This window comes from Neolamprologus multifasciatus, chromosome 1, assembly GCF_963576455.1.
Source record: "Neolamprologus multifasciatus chromosome 1, fNeoMul1.2, whole genome shotgun sequence".
Lineage (NCBI taxonomy): Eukaryota > Metazoa > Chordata > Actinopteri > Cichliformes > Cichlidae > Neolamprologus > Neolamprologus multifasciatus.
In genome coordinates this window covers 5,722,376-5,745,901 of record NC_140439.1, presented here as the reverse complement: position 1 = coordinate 5,745,901, position 23,526 = coordinate 5,722,376, and the positions used below count along the sequence as shown (strand labels likewise).

At 40.8% G+C, this 23,526-nt stretch overlaps 1 protein-coding gene across 3 annotated transcripts; it reads right to left on the bottom strand.

The window, feature by feature from the left end:
• Positions 1-169: 169 nt before the first annotated feature.
• On the bottom strand, positions 170-21,735 carry minar1 (membrane integral NOTCH2 associated receptor 1). Of its 3 annotated transcripts, none has more exons than XM_085165176.1 (5): positions 20,446-21,735; positions 17,531-18,460; positions 13,825-15,279; positions 9,108-9,371; positions 170-1,457 (listed from the first exon to the last, which is right to left on the bottom strand). In XM_085165176.1, the coding sequence occupies exons 2-5, from the start codon at positions 18,359-18,361 to the stop codon at positions 1,260-1,262; spliced, it is 2,748 nt and encodes a 915-aa protein (XP_085021302.1). In that variant the 5' UTR covers positions 18,362-18,460; positions 20,446-21,735; the 3' UTR covers positions 170-1,259. The 3 variants fall into 3 exon arrangements, with proteins under 3 accessions (XP_085021302.1, XP_085021291.1, XP_085021312.1); XM_085165165.1 differs by having other exon boundaries at positions 17,531-18,415; XM_085165186.1 differs by having other exon boundaries at positions 17,531-18,415; positions 20,456-21,735.
• Between the last annotated feature and the right edge of the window lie 1,791 nt (positions 21,736-23,526).

Genomic DNA, 23,526 nt, shown 5'->3' with positions numbered 1-23,526 from the left:
ACGGTTCGGTTCGGTACTTTGGTGTCACGGTTCGATATTTTTTTGCTACAAAAAAATGTTCATGCCTTTTTAATTTGTCATTTATTAAAATTATAAATATATATTTTAACTCAAAAGTACAGTTTTTAAATTTAATGTTACTGAAACAACAAAGTAATAAAAAAATAAATCTATCTGATCGAGGAATCACTCATCTTTGGAAAAGAGAGTTTATTACAGAGAAATGTCTCTTTCCAAAATAAAAGCTATACTATACGCTTCTTCTGGGCTATATTCTCAGCAGCATATTAAACATATCAGGTCCCCATAAGGAGAATCATGTGCTAACGGCTGTCTAAATGACTCGGGTAAGGTTTGTAGCATGCGTGCTTGTTGTTTTTGTCTGCTTCCACTTGTCTTTGCACGAGGATGATGTCGGAGTAAATGTGCAGTCATATTCGTTGTGTTCCCACTAGTGCTGTCAGCGTTAATCTGAAATGAGGTTAACGCCACAACACGGCAAATCTCCGTTAACGAGCTACCGCGGATCGCCCCGTGCGTGGGGCTGGACGGCGTCACATTAACGAGCTAACTGCGCTAACGCACTAGTTCCCACCCATGTAATTGAGCATTGCTGGCACATCCGACATACTGTTTTACTTTAGTCCATGACACGCTTACCTTCAGGGTCATACGTCACATGAAAACCAAAATAGTTCCAAACGCCAGATCTGAATGAGGGTGGGGGAGGTTCAATTTGCCATGTTGCAACGACCTTAGCTTAGCTTCTGTCTTGCTAGCTTGCCCTGCGCTCAGTGGATCTGCGCTCGACTACTCCGCCTAGGCTGCACTGTCGAGCGCAGATCCACTGAGCGCTCAACACAGACAGCACCGTCAGAAGAAAAGTTGATAAAATAAATTAAAAATTTTGTATTGTTCATACATATGAGTACCGAACTGAAAGCACTGTATCGAACGGTTCAATATCGATACGAGTATCGTTGCACCCCTAGTAGATAGATAGATAGATAGATAGATAGATAGATAGATAGATAGATATTATGCACTTGCTGATTTTATAAGCTTAATATTTCTACATTGGCAATACTCCCAGATGTAAACACCATAAAAACAAAAAAACAATAAAACAAAACAATGTAAAGTCGTACATTCTCATGCTGTCACTCAGTTTGCTTTGCGTTTACTGGTCCACAAAAAGAAAACACCTACAGGTAGAAGTATAACATCCATTGTGCATGGCTACCACCTTTCTCGTTTATTCATGATTTCATGGTGCAAATTGGAACAACAATGACCAGGATCACAGTGCAAGTAGCAGCTGCAATCAGTGCTCCAATCTTACACACCTTGGCCCTCCTAAATTCTGCCTCTTTCTTCTTGAGCAACGAGTCATAGCCTGGGGTGTAGATGTCCTCCATCCAGTACTCCAGATTATTGGGGTTTAACGACTCCTGGGTCTGATGAAAGACACAAAGACTATAAATAACAATTAGGGACGATTTTCATTTGGCTTTAAAAAATTTTTTTTAATTAAATGCCATGTTGATTCTGTTATTTTTAGCATCTGCATGGATGTTAAAATCACCCACAATAACTGTTTTATTGTGAGTGAGAAGTCAGACAGAAACTCTGTGTGAGGTCCAGGTGGACCATCGATGGTAACAAAGCTGGGCTGGAGGAGGCTGAGCATCAGGCTTTCAGATGAGTCTCTAATTCATCGATCCGAGTATCCAGAGCTAAAAGTCTGAATGAATAGAGTGAAAAGCTCATATTCTTTAAATTACTTAAAGAGTGAAATTATGTATTTTAAATGTCTAAACTCGAGAATTTCAAATGAATAACCAGAATATCTGTTGTGTGTGTATGCGTGTGTTTGTGTGTGCGCATGCATGTGTGTCTGCAGGTATACGTGTGTGTCTGTTAGTGTACGTGAGTGAAAGTGGGGAATTGTTATCAAATGAGCAGGAAAAAACGTTTTCAATCTTTAACTATTTTATGGGTTTTATTTTAAAACTCTGTGTGTTTGTGGGGAGATAAACTATGTATGATATCAAAATTATCTGTCATTACTAGGGATGGGTATCGTTTAGGTTTTATCCGATACAGGTGCCAAACCGGTACTTTTGAAACGGTGCCGGTGCTTAAACGGTGCCCAAACCGGTGCTTAAAGAATGGAAAACACAAAATTGGTCCAAAAACCTCTCATGTTCAGCTGTTTTTTGTAAAAAGATAACAATGTTAGTCTTTTCTGCAGGTATAGGGCATATATGGTATCACTCTGGGCTGGAAGCAGCTTAAACAATGGAAAAAACACAAACTTTGTCCAAAAACCTCTCATGTTTAGCTGTTTTCCACTTTTTCTTTGGTCATTTTAGCCTTTTTGGCCAGGGTGAAAGGAGTATCTGCCATCAAACAAGAAGACAACCGCATGTAGCTATGATGGTGTTTGCTAGTTCACGTTACATGCATTAATTTAATAACGTGGTTAGCCTACTCAACGTAAATTACACACTAACAACATTAAGCTACTCACGCAGAGAAGAACGGCTGCTGCTGCCATCATCATTTCTGCTACACTGGCAGGGCTAGGGGCCAGGACTCTCCTCTTCGGGTTTTTGGGGGATGTTGCTAACTCCGGTCCAATAACAGGCACCACACCAGCAGTAGATGTGCTTGGTGTGAGGTCTGGCAGCAAGCTATCAAATACGGCGCATTTCTCGGCTTTAAAAAAAATGCATTGCTAGGTGTTTCATCGGATTTAAAGTGTGACCTCCTTTGACAGTATCAGCTTAAAGCACTTGTTGCAAGCTGCTGAGTTTGCATCTTTTGCTGTGAAGTACAGCCAGACTTTTAACCCTTTGCCTTGGGCATTTTTAATCTGTAGCTCTGCTCTAAAAGAACGTACGTACCTGGACCCGCCTACTATCCTCGAAATGTAAAATGATTGGCTAGAATCTAAAGTGTATCATTCCATACCAGTTGGTGGCGGTAATGCACCTTTCGGTTGTTTGCCAACCGCCAATACAAATGTAAGGAAGAAGAAAGTGTATCACAGCTCAGGAAAAAAAAGCACCGAAATAAAGCACCGAAATGTGCGCTGCTTTTCGGTCTGGTTACTACCGTTTATGTCAGAACCGGTGCCATGATGGCACCGGATACCGGTACCCATCCCTAGTCATTACCATACATTTAAATTCACCACCCATTGCTAACCCTCCTCATGAATTACAGCTTCCACCTGCTCACCTCATTCGCCCGGACTACCCACCGAGACCCCACTCTCAAAGTGTTCACCAGTGAGTTGGATAAGTGTTGCTGGATAACAACATCTCCCTTATGAAGAGATTCTTTGAAAGTTTCGAAGTGTATTTGATAAGTATGGTAATGCTCACTACAGTCAGTCTTTTCTCCAAGCCGCTCATTTCGTTGCCCTTCCTCCACTGCCCACAGCAGTGGAAACCGTTCAGTTCCTCACAGATCACATTTTCCACTTCCATGGGACCCCTCTCGACATAGTCTCCGATCACGGCCCCCAGTTCACCTCCCAGGAAGGAATTCTGCTTGGCACTCGACACAAAGGTCATCCTCATACCAATGACCAGACAGAATAGGTCAATCGGGAGCTGGAATTCCAACCGGACCATGCCTGGTTGGAATACGCCCAAAACTGCATGACCTGCTGGTCAACTGGTCTGCTACCTTTTGAGGCCTCCATAGGTTACCAACCTCCACTCTGGAAGACCACCCAAGCAGCCTTCCTTTGGACGAAGGAGCAAAATAAATGGCTGCCTGACTGGAACAGGACTACTGCACTTCCCTGTACTCGTCCACCTCGGCCTTACACAGAGTTTGTCTGATTTCTCAGACTTTTTATCTGATTTAGTGCTCAGCTCAGATAAAACAATTATTGTGGGTGATTTTAACATCCACGTAGATGCTAAAAATGACAGTCACTCTCTCCCTTTCTGGTAATCGCACGGAGCAAATCAATCTGTAGTTTTCTCTGGTCCCCTCCCCAATCAGACCAGGAGTGACATGTTTAGCCGCATGCTCTCCTTAAATTGCTGGCTGTCTGAGTGGTGTCCCAGAAATGATGTAGGCTTCATAGATAATTGGCAAACCTTCTGGAGGAAACCTGGTCTTGTTAGGAGAGATGGCATCCATCCCACTTTGGATGGAGCAGCTCTCATTTCTAGAAATATGGACAAATTTATTAAACCCCTCAAAATATGACTATCCAGAGTTGGGACCAGGAAGCAGAGTTGCAGTCTTACATGCCTCTCTGCAGCTTCCCTCCTCCTGCTACCCCCCCCAAAAACCCATCTCCATAGAGACTGTGTCAGCATCCAAAAAGACAAAAAACAAACTAAAAACCAGCAACAAACAACTTAAACATTTACAAAGAAAGAACAATACAGTATCCACATCTGAACCAAAGAGTAAAACAGTGAAATGTGGATTATTAAATATTAGGTCTCTCTCCTCCAAGTCTCTGTTAGTACATGACTTAATAATTGATCAACAAATTGATTTACTCTGCCTTACAGAAACCTGGTTGCAGCAGGATGATTATGTTAGTTTAAATGAATCAACACCCCCGAGTCATTCTAACTACCAGAAATCTCGAAGCACAGGTCGAGGGGGAGGTGTGGCAGCAATTTTTCACACCAGTCTATTAATTAATGAAAGACCAAGACAGACTTTTAATTCATTTGAAAGCCTGATGCTTAACATTGTCCACCCCAGCTGTGAAACTCAGAAACCAGTCTTACTTGTTATCATCTATCGTCCACCTGGGCCTTACACAGAGTTTCTGTCTGATTTCTCAGACTTTATATCTAATTTAGTTCTGAGCTCAGATAAAATAATTATTGTGGGTGATTTTAACATCCATGTAGATGCTAAAAATGACAGCCTCAACATGGCATTTAATCTGTTGTTAGACTCAATTGGTTTCTCTCAAAATGTAAAAGAACCCACCCACCACTTTAATCACACTCTAGATCTTGTTTTAACATATGGCATAGAAACTGAACATTTAACAGTGTTTCCTGAAAACCCTCTCCTGTCTGATCATTTCTTGATAACATTTACATTTACAATAATTGATTATGCAGCAGTGGAGAGTGGACTTTATCAAAGTAGATGTCTTTCTGAAAGCGCTGTAACTAAGTTTAAGAATATAATCCAGCCACTGTTATCATCGTCAATGCCCTGTACCAACACAGAGCAGAGCAGCTATCTGAACGCTACTCCAACAGAGGTCGATTATCTTGTTAATAATTTCACCTCCTCACTACGTACGACTCTGGATACTGTAGCTCCAGTGAAAACTAAGGTCTCTAATCAGAAGTACCTGACCCCGTGGTATAATTCTCAAACACATAGCCTAAAGCAGATGACTTGTAATCTGGAGAGGAAATGGCGTGTCACAAATTTAGAGGATCATCATTTAGCCTGGAGAAATAGTTTGTTGCTTTATAAGAAAGCCCTCCGCAAAGCCAGAACAGCTTACTACTCATCACTGATTGAAGAAAATAAGAACAACCCCAGGTTTCTCTTCAGCACTGTAGCCAGGCTGACAAACAGTCAGAGCTCTTTTGAGCCAACCATCCCTTTAACGTTAACTAGTGATGACTTCATGAACTTCTTCACAAATAAAATTTTTATCATTAGAGAAAAAATTACCAATAATCATCCCACAGATGTAATATTATCTACAGCTACTCTTAGTACCATTGATGTTAAGTTAGACTCTTTTTCTCCAATCGATCTTTCTGAGTTATCTTCAATAATTACTTCCTCCAAACCATCAACGTGTCTTTTAGACCCCATTCCTACAAAACTGCTCAAAGAAGTCCTGCCATTAATTAATGCTTCAGTCTTAAACATGATCAACCTATCTCTAATAATCAGCTATGTACCACAGGCCTTCAAGATGGCTGTAGTTAAACCTTTACTCAAAAAGCATCTCTAGACCCAGCAGTCTTAGCTAATTATAGGCCAATCTCCAACCTTCCTTTCATATCAAAAATCCTTGAAAGAGTAGTTGTCAAACAGCTAACAGATCATCTGCAGAGGAATGGTTTATTTGAAGAGTTTCAGTCAGGTTTCAGAGTTCATCACAGCACAGAAACAGCTTTAGTGAAGGTTACAAATGATCTTCTTATGGCCTCTGACAGTGGACTCATCTCTGTGCTTGTCCTTCTTGACCTCAGTGCAGCATTCGATACTGTTGACCATAATATCCTATTAGAGCGATTAGAACATGCTGTAGGTATTACAGGTATTGCACTGCAGTGGTTTGTATCATATCTATCTAATAGACTCCAATTTGTGCATGTAAATGGAGAGTCCTCTTCACACACTGAGGTTAATTATGGAGTTCCACAGGGTTCAGTGCTAGGACCAATTCTGTTTACATTATACATGCTTCCCCTAGGCAGCATCATTAGAAGACATAGCATACATTTTCACTGCTATGCAGATGACACCCAGCTCTATCTGTCCATGAAGCCAGATAACACACACCAATTAGTTAAACTGCAGGAATGTCTTAAAGACATAAAGACTTGGATGGCCGCTAACTTTCTGCTTCTTAACTCAGATAAAACTGAGGTTATTGTACTCGGCGCTGAAAAGCTTAGAAATATGGTATCTAACCAGATTCTTACTCTGGATGGCATTACCTTGGCCTCCAGTAACACTGTGAGGAACCTTGGAGTCATTTTTGACCAGGATATGTCCTTCAACGCTCATATTAAACAAATATGTAAGACTGCGTTCTTCCATTTGCGCAACATCTCTAAAATTAGAAATATCCTGTCTCAGAGTGACGCTGAACTTCCAGGCTGGACTACTGCAATTCATTATTATCAGGATGTCCAAAAAACTCACTGAAAAGCCTTCAGCTAATCCAAAATGCTGCAGCAAGAGTCCTGACAGGGACTAGAAAGAGAGAGCATATTTCTCCTGTTTTGGCTTCCTGTTAAATCCAGAATTGAATTCAAAATCCTGCTCCTCACATACAAGGTCTTAAATAATCAGGCCCCATCTTATCTTAATGACCTTGTAGTACCATATCACCCTATTAGAGCACTTCGCTCTCGCTCTGCAGGCCTACTTGTTGTTCCTAGAGTATTTAAAAGTAGAATGGGAGGGAGAGCCTTCAGTTTTCAGGCCCCTCTTCTGTGGAACCAGCTTCCAGTTTGGATTCAGGAGACAGACACTATCTCTACTTTTAAGATTAGGCTTAAAACTTTCCTTTTTGCTAAAGCATATAGTTAGGGCTGGACCAGGTGACCCTGAATCCTCCCTTAGTTATGCTGCAATAGATGTAGGCTGCCGGGGGATTCCCATGATGCATTGAGTTTTTCCTTTCCAGTCACCTTTCTCGCTCACTATGTATTAACAGACCTCTCTGTATTGAATCATATCTGTTATTAACCTCTGTCTCTCTTCCACAGCATGTCTTTTATCCTGTCTTCCTTCTCTCACCCAACCGGTCGCAGCAGATGGCCCCGCCCCTCCCTGAGCCTGGTTCTGCCGGAGGTTTCTTCCTGTTAAAAGGGAGTTTTTCCTTCCCACTGTCGCCAAAGTGCTTGCTCATAGGGGGTCATATGATTGTTGGGTTTTTCTCTGTATCTATGAAGCGCCTTGAGGCGACTTTTGTTGTGATTTGGCGCTATATAAATAAAATTGAATTGAATTGAATTGAATTGTATTGAATTTTTGCCTGTTCAAAGCACAGCACACACCTCTTTTTCTGGGTCACCCCTGGGTACGATAAAAAACCCTGTATTAACTATGACAAGGATTGTATCTTCAGTTGGAGTAATTGCTGCCTTAAGGTACCACTCTATACGTCCAAAGTTGCAAGACCTCCTCGCGTATGGTCTTAATTTATTTATTTGTCAAAGTACTGTCCTTGGTGCTGAAGACTGAAGAAGTCACTTGATGAGGGACCAAATGTTTCTCCCACTGGAAACGCTACATCCAGATGAACAGAATCAACTTTTTGGGACTTGGTGCTGAATATTAATGGCCAGGATTCTTGGCTCCTATTGGACAATATCATTGTGTGATTGTATTACAAAACAAAACAAAATTTGATACTTTAAACTCCAACAGATTTCATTACCCACTGTAAATGTCGGCAAAGCCACTTTACTTTGCGCTTTTATTTTGAAGAGTACCTTAGCACTTCCTCTTTTATTGTGTCAGCCTTCCTTTTCTATTCTCAGTGGAACGACACAAACACGTGCTTCAGAGTGAGTAAAACCTTTATTTTTTGAAAATACTCATGCAAGACTATGTATTTTATTTATCTGTCACATGCTATAACTTTGAAAGTTTACTCAATGTGGTTGAATTCGTTTTTTATTGTATATGCATGTCATTTGTTTGTGGTGTGGAAAGACTGGCTAAGAGATGTGCATGGAGGAGGTTGGCTAGCTGGTTCAGCATGATTAGCACCCTTGGAAGCAGAAAGAGGTTGGTTTATTGATTGCGAATGATTGTTTATGTATTTAAGAGACAGAAAGGTTGTCGTTAATTCATTTTATTAAATGCTGTAACATAAGTAGTTTAAAAACTATTGATTTATGTCAATGTCACTATTTGAGTTAATCAAAATAATTTTCTATAGTAAGATGTGAACATTTCTGCACTTTTTACTTGAATGTTTAAGGGTATTTGTTTGTGCATCTTTATAGTTTTCACGGTGTCATATTGTCGGTGGTTTAAAGAGGAGAGAATAAAGTTGCATCAGTCGAAGCTCTCTGCATCACGAGTGGTAATTCCAAGTGGGCAGCTACACTCACTACTTCTTGTTGCTTTTGGTGGGATTGAAGTGAAATGGTTTCAATAATACATGCAGATTTTTGTGAAGATTTTAAGTGATAAGTATGTAAAACACAAACTATATGAGATAGAAGTCAGAATTTAATGAGTGAAAAGAGGTGAGTGGAGAAAAAATGCTCAGTGGATCATAGAAGGACCCCCAGAAGCCTGATAGCAGCATGACTCACGCTGTCGAGAAATGTCGAGAAATTAAGTTGCTTGACATTTAATAATATGCAATACGTATGCAGAGCCCAGAACTGTACCTGCAGGTCCAGAGCAGTGAGTTGCTTTTCCTTCTTTCCTGAATTGCGTTTGTATTCCTCAATGGTCCAGGATGGCTGGCCACGTATCCCAGCTGATGGACTGGTGAGCCTCACATCAGCGTACAGAGAGCTGTCTTTCATGTGGGCCTTGACAGAAGGGTTGAAGTGATGCGGTGAAAACACCTGCTCAGTCAGGTAGGAATCCTTTGATTGCTTTTGGAGTCGTTGCACTTGGGGGAGCTCATACTGACGCTTTCGATCTGTCTAAGAAAACAGTGAAGGATAAACACAGCAGATTTTAATCACTGCAGAAAAATATTTACAACCATCTCACAGATATATCATTACGTCCAGATACTTTCAGCACTACTTATGTTCCTGCGTTAACTTCAATATTCACTCCCTCCAATGATCAATTTTTAGACACCATTCCTACAAGAATGCTCAGAAAAGTCCACTTTTCAATTAAATTCACTTTTATTTATAAAGCACCAAATCACCTCATGGTGCTTTATACTGCACGGTCAGGACCCCACAAGAATACAAAGACAACAGAAAACCCCACCAATCACTTGATCCCCCTTTGAGCAAGTGCTTAGGCAACAGTGGAAAGGAAAAACCCAGCTACACACACACACACACACACACACACACACACACTATATTTTTAATCTCAATGAGATTTTGACCTGGCTGAATAAAGGACTAATAATACCCACGAACCCACTAATGACACACAAAGACATACACGCACACACTGACAATCCCCCCGGCGGTGCGGTAAAGAGTCGTCCCTCTGAAACAGCCAGGACGCAGCCACAGCGCCCCACAAACGACCTGTCGACCCCCGTACCTGGCCGAGTGTGACACAGTGTGCTGTGGAGTGTGAGTGTATATACGGGATGACTTACTGTATGAAAACTAGAGTGCTGCTGGGTTGGGGACGTGACACAAACACCCCACTGCTGAACAGTAGCACTTACACATCCCCCAGCCAATGAGAAGAACTTTAAATTGTATTCTGGATTTAACAGGAAGCCAATGAAGAAAAGCCAACAAGGAGAAATCTGCTCTCTCTTTCTAGTCCCTGTCAGGACTCTTGCTGCAGCATTTTGGATCAATTGAAGGATTTTCAGGGAGTTTTTATCTCATAATCCTCATAATAACAAATTACAGTAGTCTAGCCTAGAAGTAATGCAATAATATGAATCCTACAAAAGTGAATACTTCAGTTTTGAATATGATTAGTCTATCTCTATTAACAGGCTGCATACTACAGGCTTTTAAGCTGTCAGTAAACCATTGCATAAAAAGCCATCACTTGACCAGCATCTTAGCTGATTATAGACCAGGGGTGGACAACTCCAGGCCTCGGGTGCCGGTGTCCTGCAGGTTTTAGATCTCACCCTGGGTCAACACACATGAATCACATGATTAGTTCATTACCAGGCCTCTGGAGAACTTCAGGACATGTTGAGAATGAAATTTAACCATTTAAATCAGCTGTGTTGGATCAAGGACACATCTAAAACCTGCAGGACACCGGCACTCGAGGCCGGGAGTTGCCCACCCCTGTTATAGACCAATCTCTAACCTTCCTTTCTCAAAAAATCTCAGAAATTCTTGAAAGAGTACTGGTAAATCAGCCAAACTGATAATCAGAAGAAATGGTATATCAGAAAAGTTTCCCAATTCTTAGTTTCCAAATTATAGAACAGCAACAGTAAAGCATACAAACTCTAACGAGCTACGGTGGCATTACCCTACTCTCCAGCAGCACTGTGAGGAATCTTGGAGTCATTTCTTAACCAGGACATGTCCTTCAATGTGCATATTAGATGAATATGTGGGGTTGCTTTCTTGTATTTGTGCAATATCTCTAAAATTAAAAAAACATCCTAACTCAGAGTGATGCTGAAAAACCTTCATGGGAGAATTCGAGGCTATATGAAAACCTTTCAGGTGATTTGAAATGCTGCAGGCAAAGTTCTGACAGTGACTGGAAAGACAGAGCAAATGTCTCTAATGCTGGCTTCTCTTTATTGGCTACCTGTTAAATCCGAATTTAAAATGTTTCTCCTCATACAAAGAGGCCACATCTAATGTTAAAGACTTCACAGTAACATATCACGTCACCATATCATAGTACCTACACCCTGCCAGTGATCAGATAATCAGCTGACCAAAGGTGGAGATAGAAGACACTGACATCAAGTGGCTGGACGAGGACTGAAAGACAGCTAAGAAGCACTGATCACGGCAGCACAGGAACACAAGATCCACAGAGGCTGGGGTCTACCACACCAGGCAAGACCCCAAAGATGTGCTACATAACTGGGTGGCCAAAATAATATACAGGAACATCTGTGGTGTTTCCTGGAAGTCCCAAGGTCAAAATGGGACACGGCCTCTAGTGTGGTTGAGAATGACAGAGCTAAGATCAGGTGAGACTTACAGACTGGTGATGGCTAACCAACTGGACAGTTTAATGGTGAACAAGCTGAGGAAGATAGTGATCGATGTAGCTATCCTGAGTGATAGCAACATCAGGAAAAAGGAACACGAGAAGCTCAAGAAGTACCAAGAGCTGAGAGATGTCAGCTTCTTCCTCTGCAGCTCTGCCATTCTGTTTCCAGTCCACTTACTATTAAGTCATTCACACGGGTATACTGCAATAGCAACTTCTGTTGTTGGGAGACATTAGAAAACTCTCCTGACATACAATATAGAGATTTCTTAATCCCCTCGATATCATCCTCAGAGACTGTACCCATCTTTGCTCAATTAAGATATAAACAAACACAGTTAACCTGTTTAGTTGTTGCTTAGCAGGAAGTTCACAGTTGGCTTCCACAATTCATTGTTAAGGAATGCTAGATGTGTCAGCACTAGAGGGAAGCAATAGAAACCTTCCCCCTTTTGATTGTTACGCTAGTCGGACACCACAAAAGTGTGTTACTGGAGAACGTCAAGCAGATCGTTGATATTAGCCGACCTTGTTGGTTTGTAAACGGTAAATGGCCTGTATTTGTATAGCGCTTTACTAGTCCCTAAGGACCCCAAAGCGCTTTACACATCCAGTCATCCACACATTCACACACTGGTGATGGCAGCTACATTGTAGCCACAGCCACCCTGGGGCGCACTGACAGAGGCGAGGCTGCCGGACACTGGCGCCACCGGGCCCTCTGACCACCACCAGTAGGCAACGGGTGAAGTGTCTTGCCAAAGGACACAACGATCGAGACTGTCCAAGCCGGGGCTCGAACCGGCAACCTTCCAATTACAAGGCGAACTCCCAACGCTTGAGCCACGATCGCCCTTGTGACACCAATCAGTTGATAATGTGCAAATGACAAGGCACAGGAGCAAAACATAAGATGCTTTGTGAAGGGAAAAGTAGGGGCGTTTACTGTCCACAACCCTAGTCGGTCTGTCTTCTGCAAAAATGTCTATGGTACTACTGAAAATTCAATCTGTTCTTCCTGGAGGCTAATAAGGAAGCCTGGTCTTGGGCTACTGAAGCCTGGTTGTGGCCTGGTGGCTGAGCTTGGTGACTGCTGGAGGATCCTGGGCCTGATGTTGGATAAGAAGACCTGACTCACGGTCTCTGCTCTGATTCATGCCAAAGGTGTTCCATCAGTTAGAGGTCTGTCCAGGCCAGTCAAATGTTTCTACACCAGGGTCACCAGTAAGACACAACACACAAGCTTGTTAATAGGGGTGGGGAAAAATGGATACTGTGTAGTATGGTGATATTTTGTTTGCTAATAATGTATGGATACAGGGACAGCAGAAATCGATATTTTGTTACAAAAAGGTTTTTGTGCTCTGACTTCAGAGCATGTTGATCCTTTTTCTGAGCAAGAATCCTGACATTCCTTCACTGTCCAAATGTGTTTAACTTGTTTTTGGCAGCAATAAACATGACAGTTTACTTATTTTAATTTAAGACATGTTTTATTTTAATTAAGTTTAAAACTTTTTTATTTAATGTAAAATTATATTTTGTTTTAATTTACTTTCAAATTCTTCAGTTGCTGAAGGGGCTGCATAGTTTTCATAAACTGCATAGTTCAGAATAGCTATAATTGTACCAGATGGTTGATTCAGTTAAGTTGGACTAGACTGTAATACAAACCGTTCAGTTTGTCAACAATCAAACTGAAATGAGAGAAAGACTGAGTGTGAGACTTTGATATTAGAGAAAATGAATATTGATAAAGTTTACCTTTATGTACAGAATCTGAATATCGCAAAATATTTTAAAAATATTGCAATAATATCGTATCGTGCGTTAAGTATTGTGATAATATCGTATCGTGGGATGTATGGTGATTCCCACCTCTACTTGTTAAGGTGACCAAAATGCAGCCAAGACTAAAACAATGACTGGTTTCTTATACTAACTCCAGTTCAGCATAATGCATGATCTAATATTACCTTCACAAGACGAATGACAGATACAAATAAAAATGTGCATTTGGTTAAGTAGACGAGTATCAGCAGTTATATTTATAAACCTACTGCCCCGATATTCTGTCTGATCATACAAGTGATAACTCCAGGACACAAAATACATTCCAGTTTGTTTCCCTTTAAAAACTCTGTGTCATGCTCTGTGAATACAATGTAAAATGATTCCATAAGTGGCATGCAAAATTCTTGTTACTGAATTTGCGTTTCTTTATACAAACACACAAACACACACACATACCTCTTTAACCTTCCGATGCCTATCCTTGTCTCTGTCCTCAGGGTGACAGGAGTAGGACACAGTCGCCCGGTCCTGTAGAGAGTTGGTTATGCTAGCAACCTTCGACTCAGTTGCCATGGGCTCCTCGTTGAGCGAACAGGAAGACCTTCTGAATAGCATGCCTTTCTTCACAGCCTTAATCCCAAGAGTGTTGCTATTACTCCCATCTGAGCAACACCACTCTCCAACATATCCATTGTCTGTTTTCACATTGTGACCAGTGGTGTTGCACTGGTAAACACGAGGTGAACGAGCAGTACTGTTGAAATGTGGATGTGGGTATTGTTGAGCCTTTGTCGGTGTGGCATTGGACCTGGATGATGATGATGATGCTTTGTCCCCATGCCTCCCATTGGCCTCAGGCTCCTGGATCTTTTCATCCAGTTTGTTGAGCTTGGAAAGTACCTGGGATATTTCACTGCGAACCCCCGACAGAGACTCCAACTTCTTCTCAATCTCACCAATTCTCCTCACAAGCTTACACACACTTGTTTTGAGCTCATCATCAGTGTTTTCAAGTGAATGGAACAGGCGGTCTACCTTAGACTTGGCTAATTTGATTGTGTTGCATTCAGGGGAGCTGTCACCTTCTGACTTTAATGTTACCTGAGAGAGAGACCCATTACTATTGTAACACGATGACTGAACAATGCCCAGAGAGTCACAAACACTCATATCATCCAGAAAACGAAAAATATCACTTATGTCATCACTAATGACCTCGCACTCCTCAACTGAGCGTTTCAATCTCTCGCTGTCGTTATACTTGGATTGGTATTCTTTTAGCTTCTTCTGTTCAATCCGCTCAGTTTGTGTTCCAACACTAGAGGCGCTTTCCCCTTCTTGAAAGGATGCATTCTTCGTATTTTTGTCCCCAAACCTTTTGGCTACGTCTCCATTGTCCAGACCTCCAGGTGCCCTACCCATCAGTGATATATCCTTGGGTTTTATTTCAGTACTTTTCTTTGCAAAGCCCGGTGACGCTGACACCTTTTGCATCGGGGTGTGGAAATATTGCTCACTCTCAGTGGTAATAATGTTACACTGATGGTTTTCTTTGAGTGGTCTGCTGCTTTGAAAAATCCTTTCTGAAACAGGAGGGCCCTCTTCTGCGTTGAGACTGAGGCTCTTCATGGGCCATACTGGCTGTTTCCCGGCTTTGTTAATGTGCTTCTTGCTACTAACACACTCAGAGACGGTGGTTGGACCAAAATACGTTGACACCTGTAAGTCATCCAGGCTCTCGTGCTTCACCCTCCGCCTGTCCTGTAGTGGGGAGTTAAGTGGCGGTTCAAAGTATGGGTTACTGTAGGGCAGCTCGAAGCTACGGTTGAAGAAGGTAGCAGGCTTACGTAACTCTCTATTGTGGTAACCTTCAGCAGCCTTGCTGCCCTGTTTGCACTCACTGGTGATGACCTGCAACAATAACCAAGACAAAGATGGAGTCGGCTTAAAGGCACAATAATGCAGCAATTATTACTCATAACTCGGGGATTAAGAAAGATTAGAATTATGAAATAACACAATACTACAGAGAAATCTGGGCAATAACTGATTTATAAAATACAAATGGACTAATTTGATCTTCGGTTTAGAGAATCTAGTCACATGATCCATTATGTTACTATTTTTTAGCATATCAATCAACTTTAATTACAAGACAATAGAAGTGTCAGGAACATCTGTATCAATAAACTGTACAAAACATTTTTTGTCACGGTCGGTCGGTTCGACCCAGCATTTTGAGTTTCTTATGTTTTAGTTTATTTTTGCATTATGGATCATTTCTTATTCTCTGGTGATACTGTTTTGATTATAATTATGTTCTGTTCCTTTAGCTATCCGATGATGATGATGATGATTATTTCTGGTTTAGGTCTTGCTATCTTGCCCTCATGTTTAGTTTAGGTTGCCTGTGCTTAGTCTTCTCTGCCCGTATGTCCCTCTGTCTGTCCGTGGTGTCTTGTCTGGTCCTCTGTGTCTGTTAGTTTCCTGTTTTATTCTGAAGGTCCTTGTCTTATGTGAGTGTGTTCAGGTTTCCCCTGCCTCGTCAGTTGTGATTTTCCCCAGGTGTGTTCCCCTCCTGTCTCTCGTCCCTTGATTACTGCCTCAGTGTATTTAAGCCCAGTGTGTCTTTGTGTCAGTGTCGCGTCGTTAACGTCTGTTCATCCTCTTACTACCCCCCCCCCCCCCCCCCCCCGTGTTCTGTTTGCCCTCCTGCTAGTTTATTTGCATTCAAGTCTAGTGAGTTCTTTGTTCAGTCTGCTTTTCCTCAATAAAGCTGAGGGTTTTGAGTTCACCTGTGCCTCCGTGAGTCCTGCTCTTGGGTCCACCTTTTTGCCTGCCTTCACACAGCCGACATTTTTATTATACTATGTGTGTGTGTTATTGACAGGACATTGAATCTTTCATGTTTAGTTCATTTAGAATATTTGGGATGTGAGATTATTAAGATAACACTATTATTCACTAAATCAAAGCAGGTATTGATAATAGTGTGAGAAAATAAGTATAATATTAAAACACTCTCATGTGTGTTGTACACAAGGTGCCGCTTTAGCTCAATGGGTGAGCAGGAAACCACGTGACCGGCGGGCAGCAGCCCAGGTTTAAGTGTGACCTGTGGTCTTGTGCTGCATGTCTACCCACTCTCCCACTTTCCTGCTTTACTGGTTCACAGTTCTAAAAGAAGCAAAACATTTTTGACACGGTCAGTTCATATGATTAAGGGTCGCAAAGGGAAAAATGCACTCACTCAGTACTTCATATTCTTTATAATTTGTCTGTTCAGAAAATGGAGGCTTAGGTTAGCACTTGTTGTTTTTGTGACAATGAATATTTTATTGGCTGTTACATTTCCTGACACCAGCTGTATTTGTCAGTGTGAGGAATGTTTACTTTGCTAAAGCAGAAGAGTCAGAGTTGAGGAGTATTGTGTGACTAGAGTAAATGGCCTGCATTTGTATAGCGCTTTACTCAGTCCCTAAGGACCCCAAAGTGCTTTACACTACATTCAGTCATTCACACATTCACACACTGGTGATGGCAGCTACATTGTAGCCACAGCCACCCTGGGGCGCACTGACAGAGGCGAGGCTGCCGGACACTGGCGCCACCGGGCCCTCTGACCACCACCAGTAGGCAAACATGGGGTTAGTATCTTGCCCAAGGATATTTGGCATCCAGCCTGGAGGCAGCCTGGGATCGAACCACCGACCTTCTGATTAGCTGACCTGCTCTGCCACCTGAGCTACAGCTAGAGTGTTCTTTGGCCATCAAACTAGTGAGCAGCAAACCATATTATCAAGGCCAGCCGCCGGCCTGTGGGTCACACTTTAACAACCTTGTATTATTCTTTTTTTTCATCACTGCATTTCAGAGGACATAAATAAAATGCCCAAAAATGCCTTCAAATTTTTAAAAATGTTTTAAAGTTTGTTTTACATATATGTTTATGTGTTTGTGTGCATTTTTGTGTGTATACAAACACGGGTCAGGGTATAATTTAGTATATTTAAATTGTGAATCTCCAATAGACTATTCAATTCAAATGAAACTCAAATTTCCATTTCGTTTACTAAACTTGTGTACCATCACGTCACCTGGCCGTCTCCCTATAGACATCTCTCTCAGTAATTCCTTTCAACAGCACCCTAAAAACACAAACCTGTGGTGAAAAAGCCACAAAATTGTGAAAATCCTTCTTAAAATCGTTTCTCTTCTGGATGCAAGAGTGAAGCGAGAAGGGCTCTGGATGTCCCATGTTCTGCAGGGACTCCTGGTCAGTGGTGGACTCAGTGTCTATGTCCATAGGAAAGTAGGTGCTCTGCATTTCACAAGGTGGTGATGGTGGACTGCTGCTGGAGTACTGAGGCAGATGATGCAGCTTGTCCAGAGAGCCTGCTCTACATTTCATGTCTTTCCTCGTGCCCAGGAGGAAGTTTGGTCCTGAGGAGACGAGAAAGCGCTGCCGGCTGTTGCAATCAGAGGAAGTAGCACAGGGAGGGGCGTTCTGAGCCACAGGATGCTGTTGAGAGTGGTGGTGATGGCGCCCTTCCCTGGGGTGATCCATGTGCTCATAACCGACCCCCCTGTCGCAGTCCTGATACTTCAGGTGATCACTGTCAGACCTGCAGAACTCCACGGACTGACTCTTGTGAAACGTGGCTCTCTGAACTATAGGAAGCTTATCTTTGGCTATTCCTCCATTCATGTGGATCAGATTGAACATGGTGACAATGTCCGCTGCAACCATGAGCTTTTTGGACAGCGGGTCCTCAGTGGAACAGCGCATCTTGTCCTTGAAGAGGGTGGCTGGGAAGGCAGGGTCCAGGCAGGCCGTGTGGAAGAGCAGACTGCGCAGCTTGGCCAAGTGCACCAAGTCAAAGCGAGCACACAGAGACTTGCACAGGTCCTGGTAGGACACGGTGGTGTGCTTGGTGTCCAACTCTTCCAGGATCCGAACCAGGAACAGAGAATACTCTGGGAGGGAGTCCATGGCTGCTGGATGGCAGAAGAAAGAATCGGTTCTTCCTCAGGAGACGCTCGACACCTGGAAACAATACAGTCAAATGTTCATCTGTGCTGATCTGGTTTTCTGTGAAATGAGACAACAGTCACAATGCAGACAGGCCACAGTCACAACAACGAATATAATGGACGAAAACGTTCACACAACTCCTTCCTATCCAATTGATAACCTACAATAACCTGACAACAACAGCAATAGTGACAAATAAATAAATGAATACAAATCAACATTTCACGTTTTTAGTTGTATTCAGGGGCGGATCTACTGCGGTGGCAACTAACCTCTTGACATCCTTGTGACATTGTAGTTTTGCACATGACAGTGTTGTTTATTACGATGAGATTTTAGATTTCAACACTGTAGAAAGGGAATGAAGGTGTGCGGTATTAACCCTGTGGGGTCTACGGACACGTCATCGCCTCCAAATCACATGACATAGCAACAAGATGCAGACTGACTGAGTCGTCATTTCAATTTCCTTTGACAGTTCAGACTTCAAACTATATAACAGTTTTTAAATTGTGTTAATACGCCATGTAAAAACAGAGTTATGGTTAAAAAAACGATGCTTTTTTCTGAATACTATCGTCACGTTTTGTGCAAGAAGAAATTGTAAAAACTGCATTTTCTAAGAACAGCACAAAACAACAACATGAACAACAACAACAAAACGTCACTTCTTTGCTATTGGTGGGAAAATGTACCACGTCGACCTTGGGAAGGCGAGAGAGTGACGATGGTGAGAGCAAGTGAGCGAGAAAGAGGAGACATCAACAGTGTGTTTTGAGAGATTTGTGACATTTAGTGTGTTTGGCGTGCACAGTTAGTGTATACTGTAGTCATTGTTTTGTTTTGTGTCACTGCTGGACGTCACAGTTGCTGCCAAAAGTCACCAAAGGCAGATTGCAGTGTAAACGCTGTCTGCAGGTGGAAAACAGGAGGAGTGATGCACTTCCTGTTGTCATACCTGCAGGTTTCAGGAGTGTGATGTGCTCCTCTGTGTTGTGGTGAACAGAAACTATTTTTTGGAGTGGCACAAATAATTTGTGTGGCATCTTATTGTGACACCTGATTGTTGTGTAATTTTAGTTTTAGTAGTAGGCTCAAATAGTTGTACAAAAAACACCCGAGGCATCGGCTGCATCTTTAGAAAAACAGTTGTTTATAACTTTATTGTATGCAAAAATTGTGCATAAGTTTTTAAAATTCAGTTTTCACTAAACATGTTTGTGGTTTTTACAGTAACAAAATACAACTTTCTACTCAGATTTTGTGTTTTTTGTGTGATTTTAGATTATTGTGCCAATGAAAAATTAACTGTAAATTCAGATTGTGCTGAAATAAAATATACCACACAAGACAAGGTAAATCAATTTTAAAGGTGAAATACAAAGGTAGTCAAAAAGTAGCCAGTTATACCCTGGCCCTCAATAAATTATGACAAATTAGGTTTAAATTTCAGGTGAAAAATCTTTTCATGACGGTGCAGATTTTGTGTAAATGTAACCTTGTAACCACGTGGTTATTTCTAATTTAACTAAACCACCTCATGTTGTGTAGATTTCTGAATTTTGTACTTTTTCGGCTATGTTTATTTATTATACAGGCTATACAGTACATGAGATCTACATTCACTTGTTTTATGTAACTGATATTTTCCATTTGTTTGGGCTAAACAAAATAAGAACCTATGAAACGTGTATATTTACTGCATTTGACGTAGTTTAAATTCAAATTCAAATTTTATTTGTCACACACATACATAACCATACACAGCATGACATGGGGGTGAAATGCTTGTAGCTGTACAATGCCCGACCATTAAATGACAGAAAAAAAGTTTTTCAGTATTTACAATTTACAGGTTACTACAAAATTTACAAATTAACTTAGAAATTTACAGTAAGAAATGTGCAAACCATATATAATGCATATTACAGAATGTATGTAAAGAAATCGCTTTGATTTTGCCACCCCATTTGATTTCTATGCCACCCTAAGAAGATTTCTTTCGATCCGCCCCTGGTTGTATTTGTACAAAAATCACTTACACTGACTCACTGTGAGCAGAGCTGAGGATCATCTGATCAGCTGGGATCGCAGCAGCATGTCGCTCGTTAGAGCCAAAAAACGGGGAAATGAGTGGAGGATCATCTGGATGTGAATCCGCAGCGCAGCATCCAGAAAACGCCTTCAGCCCGTTACATGATCCGCCAGCCTACAGAGGAGCAACCAAAGCCCACATGCGTGACCACAGCTAACTGTGAACACAACGACATTTGTCCCGGTTGGTTTAAATGTTAAACACAGATCCACGCTCCTGCCCACGCACAGCGGGCTGTACTGAATCCACTGACCTACGTTTTCCCTCCTGGTTTACTGCTGGCTACAGCTGTGATTCTGTCGCGAAGGGCCTGCGTGGAAATTTAAACTGCCTGCTCTGCGAAGACTGAGTACTATCAAATTACCTGGACACCAACAGCACTGGTTTCCGCTTTCAGAGTAAAAGCTTGAGAAGTAACACAAAAACAAAAAAACGTTTTCACTTAGAAGCAACAATTCTGATTAGCAGCAAGAACTGCATCAGCAGTTTGATTTATCTTCTTTCCAGCAATGTCATCAGTGTTTTTAATGCATTCATCTATTTGTTTGTTTGTTTGCATTTCAGTTTAACTTTGCTTAATTATAGCAGATTTATCTGCCACAGAGACCCCATCGTTACAGTATTTAATAGCTTCCTTCATGTTGTTTTGCAGTAACAACATCACTTTGCCATGTGACTGTAGTACTCAAAGAACCGCGTTGAAAGGATTCGGGCTTTTATTTTGAAGGCGGAGAGTCGTATTTCCGTTCACAGACTCGGTAATGCTGTGATCGCTGCGGTTCTTTGTTTCTACTCAGAATGATGTAACTACACTTAGCATCAACACAATATGCCGTCTGCGATCTCACACTATTATTTCACAGGATGCTACACTTGACATCCGTGACTGCTGACCAGTGATCAGTGTAGAAAAATTAATAAATATACAAACAAAAGTGTCACACATGTCTCATTATTATTGAGAAATAGTGCGTTTAGGTTGTTTGTGGCTGTTTTGATTTTTTGTTTTATATTTATAGTTTTATATTATAAATCAGTGGTGTCACACTAACTTTTGTTCCGTAACCATATGCAGTGTACATGTGATCTGCAGTGGGCTGGTCCAGTAAAACCATTGTACACAACCAATAAACATGAAGCATGCTTGAACAGGAAAATAAATAATATGTATTTTGTGCCATCAATATGCAGTGATCGACATTAGCGTTTGATTAGCACGTGATGTTTAGTGAGCTATTTTAACTCTATTCTATATTTGAATTATTTATAAATGTACAAATATTTTTACTTTCTCTGAATTTGCTTTATTTAAATTAGTTTGTACCTTTTAAGATGTCAGTAAGCATAAAATCATCTATTTATTTAAGCTTTTTGCTATTTATGGAGGACATGACGGTGGTATGACACAAATGTGGGTGTGTCCTCATCTCCCACAGGAGTCATCAAACAGACAGAAAAAAACATTTGAAAATAAACAACCAAACTATGAGCTGTGATTTAATTACTTAATTACTAATTGATTTAATTACTTTATGATCTCTGTGAAAATTTCTTCCACACCATTTACTGCATATATCACAGCACTCAGGTACTGTAGGTGCAGTGAATGCTTAAACTGTGCTGATTGGAATATACCTGACCTTCAGTGACATTTAGCAGACTTTGTTGGGATTTGGCTGGGTTTTGATGAATTCATCATGCATCCAACTTTTGAGTATTACTTTTCAAACGGAATTAATAAAGACAAGCATCATGTAAAAAAATAAAATAAAACCACACATTGTCTTTGATCATCATTTATGTCCAGTTGAGAATGAATCTATGCACTCACATATTAAAATAAATTAACTTAAATCAGTAGTGCCATCTCCGGTCTTGGCAGAGGGCAGTGATATAAGGAATAGGAGAAAAAATCCATTTACCTTTTGTCTTTTTAAAATTTTGTTTTAAAAACGATTTTGGAAATCGGAAAATGGTTTTTGAAATGAGGTTTTCATTTAGAGTTTAATTCTTTTTTGTGAAATTAATTAATTAATGGATCAATAATTCATTCTTGTTTACAGGAGGTAAACAACACAGACTCAAACACAGGCTGAGATAACACAATAAGATCTCTGAGAACTAAAGAAACCCAAAAACATGAACAACAATAATTAAAGAACATAATTACAAAGACTGAAACACAAATACTGGATCACAGTTTCAGTACCGTGAGAGTAAAAGTGTGTTTTTAAACAAGACTTAAAAACAGCCAGACACTTTTCTGTCACCAAGTGGGTCACAAATCTGGGACACTGTTATCCCAGTGTCCCAAAAATCACAGCTGCTCAGATGTCAGGATGCAGGATGGTTGTTTCTCTTTTCTCCTCTCAAATCGTGTACACGTGACGGTGTACCTGTATCTTAAACATTTTACCCTATATACTCATTGTGTTGACCGACAGCGTGTCGAGAAGTGTTTGAACCTTTCCTGATTTCCTATTTTTATATGTTTATCACACATAAATTGATGATCAGCAAAAAATGTAATTGTTAGACACAAGTCAACACAAAATGCAGTTTCTACCTCCAGCATATCTCACTGTTTATAAGTGAATTCTAAAATATGAGAAAAATGTCAAATTAGATTTACATTTAGTCTTAAAAAAAGAGCACTTTCTAGGCTTTTTCAGAATTTTCAGCTGCACGTCACAAACTTTTAATCAAGTTTCAGGCAAAAATGTTCATAAATATAAAAGATACTTAAATCACAGCAAAAAATATTTTTAATACTTACATACAGTATTCTTCATAGAAAGTATAATTTTCATTTTATTAAATTAACCATCTATGACACGTCTTTATGCATGAATATACAAACAAATGCATGCATACACAAATACCCAGCTCTCAATCAGCACGGTGAAAAACACTTTCTATTGAAACTTTATTAATCAAACATGGTGTATGTGCAACTAACAAAGAACAGTACAAGAATAATAAAGAATATTTATACCATAAGAAAAAAAGTATTGTCAAAACAATGGTA